This window comes from Oxyura jamaicensis, chromosome Z, assembly GCF_011077185.1.
Source record: "Oxyura jamaicensis isolate SHBP4307 breed ruddy duck chromosome Z, BPBGC_Ojam_1.0, whole genome shotgun sequence".
Lineage (NCBI taxonomy): Eukaryota > Metazoa > Chordata > Aves > Anseriformes > Anatidae > Oxyura > Oxyura jamaicensis.
The window spans coordinates 31143259-31157719 of record NC_048926.1 but is presented as its reverse complement, the minus strand read 5'-3'; the positions used below and the strand labels follow the sequence as shown (position 1 = coordinate 31157719).

General features: G+C 35.1%; 1 protein-coding gene across 40 annotated transcripts in view; it reads left to right on the top strand.

Moving 5' to 3' along the window:
* PTPRD (protein tyrosine phosphatase receptor type D) overlaps positions 1-14461 on the top strand; it is a 510118-nt gene that overhangs the window by 430366 nt on the left and 65291 nt on the right. For all 40 annotated transcript variants that reach the window (XM_035309873.1, XM_035309872.1, XM_035309868.1 and 37 more), the window contains 2 exons: positions 2258-2381; positions 13436-13611. In XM_035309873.1, the coding sequence (XP_035165764.1) occupies positions 2258-2381; positions 13436-13611 (300 nt within the window). The remainder of the gene's footprint in view (positions 1-2257; positions 2382-13435; positions 13612-14461) is intronic.

Here is a 14461-nt window from a genome sequence, read left to right as displayed (position 1 = left end):
TAAAATTCTTTCAAAGACACTTTTTTGTTATCATGGTTCATAGTCAAAGAACTATTTTGTGGATGATACATCATATTTCTCAAGTATTTTTCAGACTCTTTTTTTTTTTTTTTTTTTTTTTTTTTTTCCTAGCAGCCAACCATTTAGAACACAATAGCTGAAAGATTAGTCAAAGCATGGGAGGGTAATAACAATATTACGGATAACATTATTTCTTTTGCACAAAGAACCTTACTCCACTGTTATATTATGAAGAAATCCAGCTCTTTGTTAATGACAGCTTTATTGAAGACAAGCTTTCAGAATGAATACACTAGAAATCCTATTAAAGTGCCATCCATTAAACCATTAAAGCACTCATTAAAACTGTTAGTACAGACTTGTTATTCATGAGTTATTGGTCTTTCACACTTCTGAAATGTGTCTGCCAATACCACTCTACTCTTTGTTCCAGTGTAGCTATTAAGTCTGAGGAAATATAGATCGACTTTCTTTTGCCAAAACAGGGCTTTCTGGGAGGGTAGTTAGGCCACGAAGTGGTTCAGATTGGTGGGAAAAGGAGGAAAGATTGAAGTTTAGGCCTATTTGCCCAGTTTTGATGTTATTTTTGTTAACTACTTCTGTATGCAGGGCAAAATATTAATCACTGAATTAAATGATCTGGCTATACATCACACGAAGAAGTGAGAGTGCTCATAGTAGAAGTATAGTATGCTGCCATGATGAACACGTCATCATCTACTTGTACAAATAGCTGACAGAAAGCTGCTGATTGATTTTTTTTCTTGGTATGGAAAAAAGCTTTAGATCACCTATATATTAAGGAATGAAAAGGGGAAGAAGAATACAGAACAGTTTAAGTTAAGCTTTAATTATATGAACTATTATTATTAATAATTAATAAATCCAATATAAATGCAATAGGCACATTATAGAACTGAAATTCTTTCTCATAATGGGCAAAAATCTACTTAGACCATCATTTTCTAAGTGCAGTTATAAACACAAAATACATCAGAAATGTTTAATGTTCAAGGATTTGTAATTTTGAATAGAGGAAAGTGTACAGAATTTATGTGTGCAGAATTACGTGTGTCCAGAATATTCAGACACTGCAGGTAAAAACATAAAGGATCAGGCAGAGCATCTCCTTCAGTTATATATCCAGAAATAATGCACAGCAACATTGTCTCATTCTGGGGCAGTGAGCTGGTCTGTAACTAGAATATTTACATATATACCTCACAAATATATATTCATGGTTAGTGTAAATGTGCTTTATTCATGGTCAATAATTGTTTTTATTTAATAAGTTATTTATAGTACAATGCTTTTAAAATACTGTGAGCATTTTAATTTGAGATTACAGTGATTATGTTCTGCATTGTTACCAGAACTCTGAGCTAAATGCATACCACTTTCTACAATACTGAAAACTTGTCTGGCAAACATCCTGCACAAGTTTTCAGATTCACCTCCATCCACTCAAAAAGAAAAAGGGGAAAATTATTTCTGAGGAGAAATATTATATAAATGAGGAGAAATATTATATATATGAGGAGAAATATTATATAAATATGATAGCTTTGTAGAACTCTCAATAAAGTGCTTAAGATATGTTAAGCATAGTCACACAAGCTGGTAAGAGTATTTTTTGGTGCAGATAATAATAATAATAATAATAAATCCTTTTAAACTGTTACTGACACCCATAGCAGTACAATTCAAGTGAATCCTATCAAAACCACAAGCTAATTTTGTATGGCACCTGTCATGCTCCCAAACTGTTAGTTTCTTAATTGTTCCTCTAAAAAGTCTAATTTAATTTCTTCTTGATGGAGAAGCTGCCTCAGGTAAGGCAGTAGGTGAAGGTGAAGTGAGAATCTGAACCATCACAATCTTCTCAGTCAATCTCAGTCAAGTTACAAAGGGGAGCTCATCCACGTCCAGCTCCAGAGTACTGTAATAAACCAAAACAAATTTCAGGAAAATTAACTAGTGAAATGTTATAAAAGCTAATTGAGTCTAGGGTTTTAGTAGATATGATAAGATACTATAGTAGATATATAGATATAGATATCTACTATATAGATAAATAGTAGTAATGATAAGATACATCCCAAAGCCAGTATTCTTTCAAATGCAAAGTATTTCCATAGTAAAACTATAGGAGCATATGTTTTGTAACCTTCATAAGTATAAGTATGTAGTCCTTGGCTAAAATTTTCAGTTTTCTTCTCCTCTTTCTCTTTTGAAGTCAATTGATCCTGGTCAGCAGTTTACATGGGAACACTCTAACCTGGAAGTAAACAAACCAAAGAATAGATATGCAAATGTAATTGCATATGACCATTCTCGTGTTCTACTCTCTGCAATAGAAGGTAAGGAGACCTTTAAAATTAAATTCAATTAATTCTAAAATCCATTGTAATACTAGCTCCTGATATCTTTGTATAGTAATACATAGAAGCATTAATTAAATTGGTTCCAGTAAGTTCCTGTAATGACAATTCTTTTCTGATTTTCATTTTCAGTAATTCATTATGAAATTGCACTGAAACTGACACAGGGTCACATTTAGCACCAAATATGTCAGGTCTCCGCATGTATGCCAAGGTATTACCTAAAGTAAATTGTCATTACTGTTTACTCACACTAGTTCTGGAGAACAAATACAGCAACAACTGTGCATGAATTAAGGTTTCTGTCTAGCAATAACATTATCAATATATCTGGTTATTGAGTTCCGGTTGCCAAATCCTTAACTGAGGAAAAAATGTGTTAAATTTTGTGTTCTTGGGTAAAATGTGGATAACCCTTTATAAAAGCTTTATTTATTTATTTATTTATTCTTTTTTTCTGTTTAATTTACTATCTGAGTATTGAATGAAACACACACACCACACACACAGGCATTATTGAAACCTCAGTATTTTGCTACCAAAAGATTGGCAGAGGGGTATGATTACAGTTTTTATTATATCTTTCTTTGTCACAAAGATCTCCAAAAAATTGAAAGTTTAAGAATTTTGACTTATACATCTAAAGTGTAAAGTGCCTTGCTTGTTGTGTCTGTTTTACCAGGTGCTAAAGCAACAGGAATCACTGGATTGAACTCAGGATTTCCTCTCTTGCCAGTTCTGACTTATTATTAAGCTGCTTCCTGGGTTTAAGCAGATTTTCAGTTTATTCCATAGTGTTGACAGACAGGTATTAATGATGGCCAGAATATAATAGTTTATATATTTAAATGAAATAAGTAAAATAAAAATAAAATTTCCTTTAGTGTCTGTGACGGAGCTTGCATATGATATACAAGATCTAGGGAACTGTATTCAGAGTCATAATTATGTTAATCCTAATGCTACTAGTTAAACTACAAGGTGTTTTGATTTACAGTTATAAACAGTTTCTTACATTTGGCTGACCTGAAGAGATGGATACAGGGGCAAAAATATTATAGGTGCCATGAATTTTATTAACAGCAGTTTGGTGAAGAAAAAGGCACTCGTACTGATTGAGGTTTATATATTTCCTTTATTTATTGCAGCTGCATGATGTGGCCTTTGATTATGCAGATAAGAGCTTTTCAAATGTAATAGAAAATTAAATGACTGCCTTGAAGAATTTGTGTCTGATAATCTGCTTACATGAGCTCTGAAGCTCATACAATTGCACTGCCATATTATAATGTCAGTTAGCATGTTCTGCTTCTTCTGCATTGCTTTGTAGAAGAATATAGCTGTATAGATCCATACTGCCTCCTGAGAGAACTATGTCTCAACACAGAGGCCAGTGTGCCTTGATTAGTACTATATTTTATGTAATTAAAGAAAAATATCCCTTTCTGCATCACTGGTACACAAACAAACAAACAAACAAAAACACCTCTGTATACAGTATGGAAAACTCAGCATTTGGACAGCCATTCTGCATTGTTATGTAAAGTTCTTTGGAACAAAATGTTCAACTGAGAAATAAGTATGTTCATTGAAGACTCAAGATTGTGACAGGATTTTGACTGGACAAAGAGTTGTGTAACAGACAAAAAAGTCTAATTGCAAATAAATGCATTTGTTAATTTATAAGCAAGTCAGACATCTGCGCTTAGAAAGTTCTGCCATGTTCTCCTTCATGTAATTGACTCATGAAATCTGGCTGCCTGAAACAATCCTATTCTGAGAATAAGAAGAAAAATTAAGAGGCAAAACAGAAACCATTGATCAAAGTAAGCAAAGGTATCAAATTACGCAGTATATTGGACTACTTTTTTGAAAAAAAAATCTCAACTTTACCTGTAGGAAGGGACTGAATATATTTATAATGAGCAGAGACAACAAGCATTTAAACTGCAATGTATGTTTATTTTTATAAGAAAGCAATACCATGATGATGTTAACATTTCTAACACCCTAATACTCTAATACAGTTTCTTTATTGGACAAAAAAATACATTATAGCCTTATGGAATGTCAGTGTTAGACCTAAAATTACAGATGAGATTTTGATCCATCTGATAATTTGCATAATGTCCCTACCAGGGAATCACAGAATGGTTGAGGCTGGAAGAGACCTCTAAAGGTCATCTGGTCCACCCCCCCTGCTCAAGCAGGGACACCTAAAGTAGGTTGCCCAGAACCATGCCCAGATGGCTTTTGAAGATCTCCAAGGAGAGAGCCTCCACAGCTCTCTGGGTAATCTGTCACATTTCTCCATAACCTGCACAGTACAGAAGTGCTTCCTGATGTTTAGACAGAACTTCTTGTACTCCAGTTTATGCCCATTGTCTCTTGTCCTGGCACTGGGCACCACTGAAAATAGGCTGGCTCCATCTTCACTGCATCCTTCCTTCAAGTATTTATACATGTTGCTAAAAAATAAATACTTTCAATACTGTTTAAAATAAATAAATAAATAAATAACCTCTTTAGGCTGTGTTATTAAACAAACTATTCGGGGCATAAATTTGGACTGCATTGCATCTTCTTACAACAATATGGAGAATATATATTTTTTAAATACTGTCTTATCTGAAGTTCCTGGAGGCAGTCAGAAGGCTAATGTTAGTGGCAGTGAGGTCTGATAATCACTGTGCTCCTGAGCTACATTCTACACCTGGAACCTCTGCCCCTGTTGGACAATAAACTGAACATCTGCCAAACTGCAGTCATGCACTAATCAACACTTTGCCACCTGATGGTGTTCCACAAATGTGAAATGTTACAATTGCTACTTTAGAATGGGGTGCAAGGACAATTCAATTCAGTTGTCTATCTCTGACTGAAGCCAATATGAAGCACTTATGGGAAAGTCTTAAGAAGCATGTAGTAAAGATTTGAAATTAATTTCCATCCATTGATAATACCAAGTTGTTAAAAGTTTCTAAGTCCTGAAACACAAGTATTAGTAACTCTTTCAAAGTGTTTATTTTGGTACCTTTTATAATTTGTTACACATGGAAATGTTCCATCCTTTCTTTGTGTCCCTATCTTCTTGGCCTCTGTAATTGCCTTTAGGAAGGAGTTCCACCACATACTTGCTCATTTTGCAAGACACATTGTTTATATTTTTAAACTCACCACTTTTAAATTTTATTTCATTAGGAATCCATTTGGAAGTAAAACTCAGATTAGTTGTGGTAATTTGAATCTCCACCTGAAGAAAAACTTTCCTTTGCAGAACTGTGTTCCCATACATTCTGGAAATCCCATCTCTTGGATTGTGCTGTCTTTGGCTGTGTCTGAGAGGGACACTTGCAAGTGAAATTTTACACAATAATGAAACAACATAAGAACATACTGAAATTTCTTGTATGCATCTAGCTGGATCTGAGGGCAGAATTTATAGATTAAAATAAAAGTAGATCACATTAAAACAGCTAGATCTGTAAATTTAAGCTTCTAAGGAATAAATACTTTTTTTTTTTTTTTGGGGGGGGGGGGTTATTAATTTATTTGCCATTTATCAGTAAAGTAATATCCAGTTTTTATCAGTAAAGTAATATCCAGTACGTAGATCATGCTTTTTAGATTTAGAAAGCATTCTGGTCAAAGGAAGTTCGTGAACAGTTGTGGAATATTCAAATTACTCACAATTTCTCATATTGTAGTTATGTTATATTCTGCAAACTAAATGTAATTAAATGCTGAGATTAATTTTTTGGCACTTCACCTCTGCAATTCTAGAGTGCCCTAAGAATAACAAAAGTATTGCAGTGATGAGGCAAAAGACTACAGAAAGATCAATGAAGAATTTATGTTTATGTTGGCTATCTCAACTACAATGATGATAGAAGTATTAATAAAAGGTATAATGATTCTGGCCTATGCTGTTATATATAATAGTTCTGGCCTACTTAAGCTGTTATAGTTATCATCTATCAACAAAAATTGAGACATTCTTAATTCTCTTTAAATCTGCTTGGCACAATTCTGACTTTTTTCTGTACACATACTCAGACTGTCCATCTCGAAGACTCCAGCAAAATGTTGACTGGCTTTTTTCTTGAACAGATAATGAAGAATTGGCACCTCACTATTTACTGTGCACTCTCACATTGAAACAGGCCCTCTTGGTGTATCATTTAGACGTATAAATGATTATTTCTGTCCAACAAGACCCTTTTTTCAGATTGGTTAAGTGCTATTCAGTCGTAAAGAGCTGGAGAATCACTGAGCCAACTTTTAGACAACTGTAAACAGTATGATGACTTCATGTTGGATTTGAATATCTGCTTTGTACTATCATGCAAGGTATTGCTGTCACAATATATTGTGGCCATTTTGCTGGCATAATGCTGTGTCTCTGAGGGACTGCACTGAACAATGCATTTATTTTGATTCTGCCCTATCTTGAAATTAACCTTACATGTTTCTCCTCTTGCCTTAATACATAGTTCCCATATATTCCATATGTGTCACATTTTCCAGATTGTCTTGCCTTTTTTTTTTCTAAAATCATTTTCTTCTACCTTCTACACAGTCCCTTTCTTTGTCTTGCTGAATTTTGCATATTCTGCCCAGCACTTTTTGATACTGCTTTCTTTCAAAAACTTACTGTAATTCATCATTTAACTTTGAAATTCCATATCTCTTTCATCCTTTCCCTCTTTGCCAGATTCTCATAATCCTAACAGTTCATCCACAATACAGCAATCTTTTCTTTCACTTTTCTTTCCTTATCTTACATTATGTTAGGATATTATATACTGCATTTCCCTCAAGTCTTTGTACAAGGTTTTCGTATTACCAGGGTTCATGGTTGCAAATGCTTTCATTGGTCTGTGCTACTGTTTTCTCCAGTGAGGTTTTCAGTACAGATTTGTGCTTAGACCATTTGATTTTGGTAACCTCCTTGCCTACAAAGATTTCATATTGCAAAAAGTTATTCATAAACATTTGTTTTTGGCATCTACTAGCTTTGTTTTTGCTCTAACATGTCAAAACATCAGTCATTGATCTAAAGTAATAGTACAGCTTGATCAGCATTTTCAGTTCATCATTACATTTTCCTAACTAGTTTACAAGCATGACAGTATTTAATGATATTACTTCATGCTCTTTTTATGACTAACACCGCATCTCTTAGGGAAGCAGCACAGAAACAAAGGTTTATGGTTTAATTTGTTTTAAATAGAAAGGCTGTTTGGTACCTAGTCTTTGTAAAGACTTGAAATAATTTCATGATTTGATTTCAGTTTGTGAATAAAACATGAAGTCTAATTAAAGCTATTTTAGATTATAACCATCCTCAGGAAATTAAATGAGTAATTCCTAGGTCTACTTTATTAGTCTTGTGGTGTGCATCCCTGAGCATGCTGCAACAAGCTGTACTGTCATTTCAGTTTGTGAGTACAGTCTCACCACACCAGTAGCTATGGAGTTATTATTATTATTATTATTATTATTATTATTATTGTGTTTTGTATTTTTTTATATATATTTTTCACTTTATTTGTGGGATTGTCTAATATTGTTTCATTGCTCATTCACTCCTTCTCAGTAAAAACTACTGCTTTGTTCTCTTGTGATATTTGAAAATGAGATGTCCTTTCTGCTCTTCTGATCCCCTGTTGTGCTTTATTCCTGTCTGGCAGAGTAAGGAGATTGCAGAATCAGGTCATTTATCACTATCATTGAAAAGGCTACTAGAAAATAATTATGGTAGAATTACGATCTAGTAGCTTACTTTTTTTTAATGCAGAAACTGTGTCTCTGCCTTAATGAAACTTGTAACTGACCTCTCTTAATTCTTACACCCAAATTTAAGTATTGATGGCAGTTGCCTCAGTGCTTGTTTTTACGTTGCCTTCAGGCTATAGAAGCTAACAAAGGTTTGCAAGATTTCATTGCAGTGCAGTGAAACTAGTTCTGTGTGATTTTCATTTATTTATTTATTTATTTTTCACTATTGGACTTGACAGAGAATTGTTCAGCTTTCTCAGCTCAACATGAGCTTATGGCCAGAAAAGTAATTCCAGAAAGTGACACTTAATATTTAGATTTATCTTCCTTTGATAATTGTTTCTACTTGGTCCATGTAGAGATTTACAGATGTTTAGGTTTGGTAAATGTTGTTTTTAAACTGCACACACTTCATTAAACCTCTTATGATAAGGCAGTTTTCCTTGGAGAGACATTGCTGATAAAGAAAAATTGGTATGGCAAAATGTGAGACAGAAAGTTGGAGTGGTAAAATGGTATTACAGAATATGAAAGGATTTTAGCCCAGAATGAGAAACTGAGGTCTTGCATATAGACAGCAATGAAGAGGCTCTGTGCAAAAAATGGAGTTGATAGTAAAAGGGTCAAAGAAAACACCTAATTGATCCTGTGGGTGACAGAGACAATGAAACTGAGTGTTGAGAAATCTCTTGATTTCAGTAGGGATATAACCCTATACAGTCCTATCTTCTGCTAGAGAGAAATCTGTGACAAAAATCTTCAGAGTGTAAATTGTTGAAGTACCTAATTTTCTTCCTGAAAGTGAATTAGTTAAGAAACTAGCAATAACTGGTCCTGTGGTGAAAAGGCTTTCCTGTCCATGTCCCATATCCCAGCCACATAATTTTCGTACAGTATGGGACTGAGTTATTTTATAAAACTTTTTATTATATTTTTTTTCTAGCTAAAGGACATATAAGGCTTTTTTTGTCCTCTTGATAAAAGTCAAATGCAGAATAAAATGGAAATTTCTATTTTAAGCCTATCTGAAAGGAAATCCTCTTTGCAAATATCTGTAATTGTTAATTTCAATTGTCTCTTGCTTGCATATGTGATCAAGGAAGGCATAATCTGAAAACTAGCTTCTTATAATTCTATGTAAATAATTGTAATTTTTTTCATTTATTCAATTTATAAATTATTTGAATATGATAAGTTGATAAATTTAATGCAAAATAATAAATGTAAAAGCATTAAGTTTAGAAATTGTTTTTTTTTTTTTTTTTTTTTTTTACATTGAGTACAAGTATTTTGTTTTTTACATTGAGTACTACTATTGGCTGCTAAGATTTGTAGAGAGTATAGAATCACAGATTTGTTTGGTTTTGAAGGGATCCTTAAGGATTATCTCATTCCAACTCCCTGTCTTGGGCAGGGACATCTCCCAAGAGACCAAGTTGATCAAAGCCCCATCCAGCCTGGTCTTGAATACTTCCAAGGACGGGGCATCCACAGCTTCTCTGGGCAACCTGTTTGAGTACCTCACCACCCTCTGAGAAAATAATTTCTACCTAATATTTAATATAAATCTACCCTTTTTTACTTTAAAGCCATTATCCCTTGTCCTATCACTACCCTTCCTCACCAGCTTTCCTGCAGGCTTCCTGTAGGTACTGGAAGGTCTCTTTGGAACTTTCTCTTTTCTAGGCTAAACAACTCCAACTCCCTCAGCTTTTGTTCATAAGAGGGGTGTTTCAGCCCCAATGGCCCTCCTCCTTCCTCCAACAGGTCCATGTCCTTCTTTGAATGGGGGGCCCTGAACTCAATGCAATATTCCAGTATTTGTCAGAGCAGAGTCGAGGGGGAGAACCACCTCCCTTTGACCTGCTTCTCATGCTTCTTTTGATGCAGCCCAGAATATGGTCAGCTTTCTGGGCTGCAGACACATACATGGCCAGCTCATGTTGAGCTTCTCATCAACCAGCACCACTTTACCTCAGAGCAGCTCTCATTCCATTTGCTGCCTAGCCTGTATTTGTGTGCCACCTTGCACTTGGCCTTGATGAATTTCATGAGGTTCGCATGGGCCCACCTCTCAAGTCTATCCAGGTCCCAGTAGATGTCATCTCTTCCCTCCAGCATGTCAACCACAGCACACAGCTTGGTGTCATCAACATCCTTGCTGAAGGTGCACTCAACCCCACTGTCCATGTCAACAACAAAGATATTAAATATCACCAGTCCCAGTACTGACCCCTGAGGAACACCACTCATTACTCATCTCTACTTTGACATTGAGCCATTGACCACAACTCCCTGAGTGCAACCATCTAGCCAATTCCTTATCCACTGAGTATTCCATCCATCAGATCCACGTCTCTCCAATTTAGAGACAAGGATTTCATGCGGGACAGTGTCAAGTGCTTTGTACAAGTCCATGCAGATAACATCATTTTTCTCTTCCCTTATCCAACAATGCTATTACCCTGTTGTATAAGGCCACTAAATTTGTTAGGCATGATCTGCCCTTAGTGAATCCATGTTGGCTGTCACCAGTCACCTCCTTATTTTCCATGTGCCTTAGCAGAGTTTCGAAGGGGATCTGCAGGATCTCCAGGAGATCAGTGCACAATAACTTATGCTTAATTTTTATGCTGAGTTGTGAGGTATCAGCTCTAGAGGACAGCTTTCCCAGAAGACCATTTAACCACTTTACAAAGTGTTGTTTTTCTTTTTTTTTCCTCAGGCTTTTATTTATAACATATGCTTCAAAGTATGATACCAGACCTCATAATATAATTCTAATTTATGCTGAAAACATTTTTTTACCAGCCTTCTCAGTTCCTTTGGTAATAATACCCAGTTGGTGTAGATTTCTTCTGTTGGCTTCATTTTTCTTTCTCATCTGTTTTGTGTGAAAGTGTTTTATTATCTTGATAAGGGAAGAAAAGATGGCATTGTGTGGAGCAGTTGTATCTTCTAAGTCATTAATTCCAATTTTCACAATAAGAAGTGTTGTGTAAAAAACTTTCAAGTTTACAAGAGCGAAGCTTTTAAATAACAACTCCATTTATAAAAGGAAATTGTGCTTTTCAGCTATAGACTATGCAGGTTTTGAAGGTTTTATGTTTTATTTTTCTCCTAGATACTTCAATCAGTTCTAATCATAGCCAGTCTTCCTGTGTCCATCCATGCATCCTGCCTGAGGGGTGCCATTTGTTGTCTGTCTTGTGCCCCTGAGGTTACAAACTCTTTAACTAGCCTAAAACATTTTGTCAGATTTTTCCTTTACTGGTAGAGAAGTCAAATCAAATTAAAATTTGTGTTTAAATATAATGTGAATGTATAAAACAGTGAATTCTATAATTTTGTTTGGGTGGTAATAATAATATGAAGACAATAAAGACAAATTTTAGGCCAGACTTCTGCTGTAGTGACTCATAATCTGAATCATTTCAAAATTAGATTGGTTCTTAATTAGTGACATGATTAATCAGTGGGTTTGCTCGTTGCTAAGGAATTAAATTAAAAATTAAGCTTACCCAGAATAATGAGAACTCTTCAAACTATAGTTAAAAAATAAAAATAAAAATTAAAAAATGTTAAAGAGGTATCGCTACTGCCCATTTTATTTATTTTTTTATTTTGGAAATTATTTTCAGATGCATGCCACTGGTTATCAGGAAAGACTGGAGTGTGCAGCCTTAGTAGTTCCTGGTCTGGGATCACCAGCAGAAGATAATAGAACACAATAGATTTGGATGTCCATTTCATGACAGAAAGCTTGGGAAACATTCCTTTCAACATATTTGGCAATTTACTGTGGTTCATACCCAACTGAAATTCAACACTGTTGATCCATAGAGTGAAAATATTTAGCATAAGTTAGGAAGGTTGTATTACCTCAACTCCCTTTTGAAACCATGTGTGGAACCTGACTGTAGATTCAGGCATGGCACATTATCTGTGTAAACATAAACTGTTCATTGCTGTTAAAAGAAGAAGGAACTTCTGTTAATTACTTCAACATACCTTTTGTAACATTTTATTGTGTTGCACAGTTCTGTATTCTGAAATTCTTCTTGGGAACACTTGTGTTCAACACTGTAATAACTTGGGAAAGGCTGTTTAGGGATCTCACTAGTCCATAGATCTCACATGGATATCTTTTCTTCCCAAAGTCAAGATCTAAAACAACAGCAGTGATATCAAAGCTCTGGTGCTGGACAACTTTTTTGTAGTCTGAGACAAAAGCTGGACACTGCAGCACTGAATGCCGTGGGAACAGGACAGAAACCTGTATGTCCCTATTTACTCCTTTCTATGGGCATTGCTGCCTTTGTACAGACCACTACCATGATCTTCACTACAGCCAGCACTTCCTCCTCAACTTTGGCAGGCAGTGTGTCATGACCAAGTTCTCAATACAGCCACAGTATTGGCATAGCCTCATTTAAATAGCTTCCAGGTAGTAGCTGGCTCTCCTTCACATGTGGCCACACAGACAAAATGAGGAAGAGCCTGCCTGCCAAAGGCTGAGTTGACACACTCAAAGTCCCTATTTAAATCTAGTCTCAGGTGATTGATAGTGTAGGTTCAGTTTGCCCACAAGTCTTGACTTCCGTCTCCATTTCATACATTTAATTTGTATTCAGGCTTATGGAGGCCTTTAACTGATGCACACATTGTACAGCAGATTCCATTTTCTTAAACTTGCATGCTAAGTTTTGTTAAAATAAAGCTCTTACTTAGTTTTGCATTTAATAGGAAAAATGCATGTGACAATAACGTTAATAATCCGTTACATTAACACTAACGTTAACATTAACACTTCTTCTATGTTTAAAAGAAATGCAACAGGCTCAACGAGATAGTTAAATGGAGTCTACTCAGGATGTCTTCAGGGAGATTGCCCTGTCTGGCCCTGGCAGAGATTTTCCATGTGTGTGGGTGACAACAGGCAGTGTCAGATCAGCTTGTGAATACTTCTGTTTTCACTACCAGGTTTCTCCCTCTACTACAGATTTTCTGGCTTTTCTACTTCCTTATCAAACTGGCTCATTTGTTTCCAAAAAATATATATTCCCAGAGTGGCCATCATACCCCTCAGCTCCAGAAAGAAGCTCAGTACTCTCACTTGCAAGTACCTATGTACTACACGGCATGCAGCAGGCTCAGATTCGTGATTCAGCTTTGTGACAGGATTTTTAGCTCTTGCACAATAGGACTGTGCAAAAATGCTGCCCAATTTAATCAATCATCTTTCTTTGTAGGCATACCAGGCAGTGACTACATCAATGCCAACTACATAGATGGATACAGAAAGCAGAATGCATATATAGCAACACAAGGGGCATTGCCAGAAACCTTTGGAGACTTCTGGAGAATGATGTGGGAGCAACGGGGTGCAACTGTCGTCATGATGACAAAACTGGAGGAGAGGTCCAGGGTAAGGAAAGCAAATCAATATACAGAAAAATGCGAAGTTAATATTATTTTACCTGAGAAATCACTTAGCAAAGGTTTTTGTTTGTTTGTTTGTTTGTTTGTTTTCTTGTATGGTAACTAATCTTTTTTTCAGTTGCCACCACTTATACAGGAAATGTTAGTTTCACCTGTGAAAATTACAAAGTCATGCCACTTATTTTGAATGTTTTTAATCCTCTGAAAAAATTGAAATTTCTTGATCCACACTGATTTTTTCTCTATAGTATCAAAAATATAGTTGTGTATATTGTGATAAGGAAGGTAATGTATGCCAATACCATTACATTTTCACTTCTTCATGGTATAGATTACATATTCCTTAAGATCACTGACAATTTTGATTTGCTTAAAAACATAAGAATGTTATTTTATCACATGCTGGCTGCAAGGAAAACTGCATTAACATATGCAGTAATAAAATAGAAAATTATCTGTGATATTTCACATACAATTTTACAAGGCAAAGTAACATTAGAAAAATTAAAGGGCTAAAACATAACGATACTTATAATAACAGTGTTGAATGGCTATTATTATAAAGCATTAAAATAGCTTTTTGTTTTGTTTTGTTTTGTTATATAATGGAAATGAAAATGAGGGAAAGAGGATCTCAACAGACCACTCTGTGAGGCATGAAGATTTACTAGTAGAGTCCATATTTTATGGCATACAATGCACATATATTATATACATTCCCCGGGAAAAAAAAAAAAAAAAAAAAAATAGAGATAAAAAAAAAAAAAAAAGTGAAAAAACAAAACAAAAGGGGACCCCCAGAAATTTTTTACCCAACAACAATGTATGTTATGTTA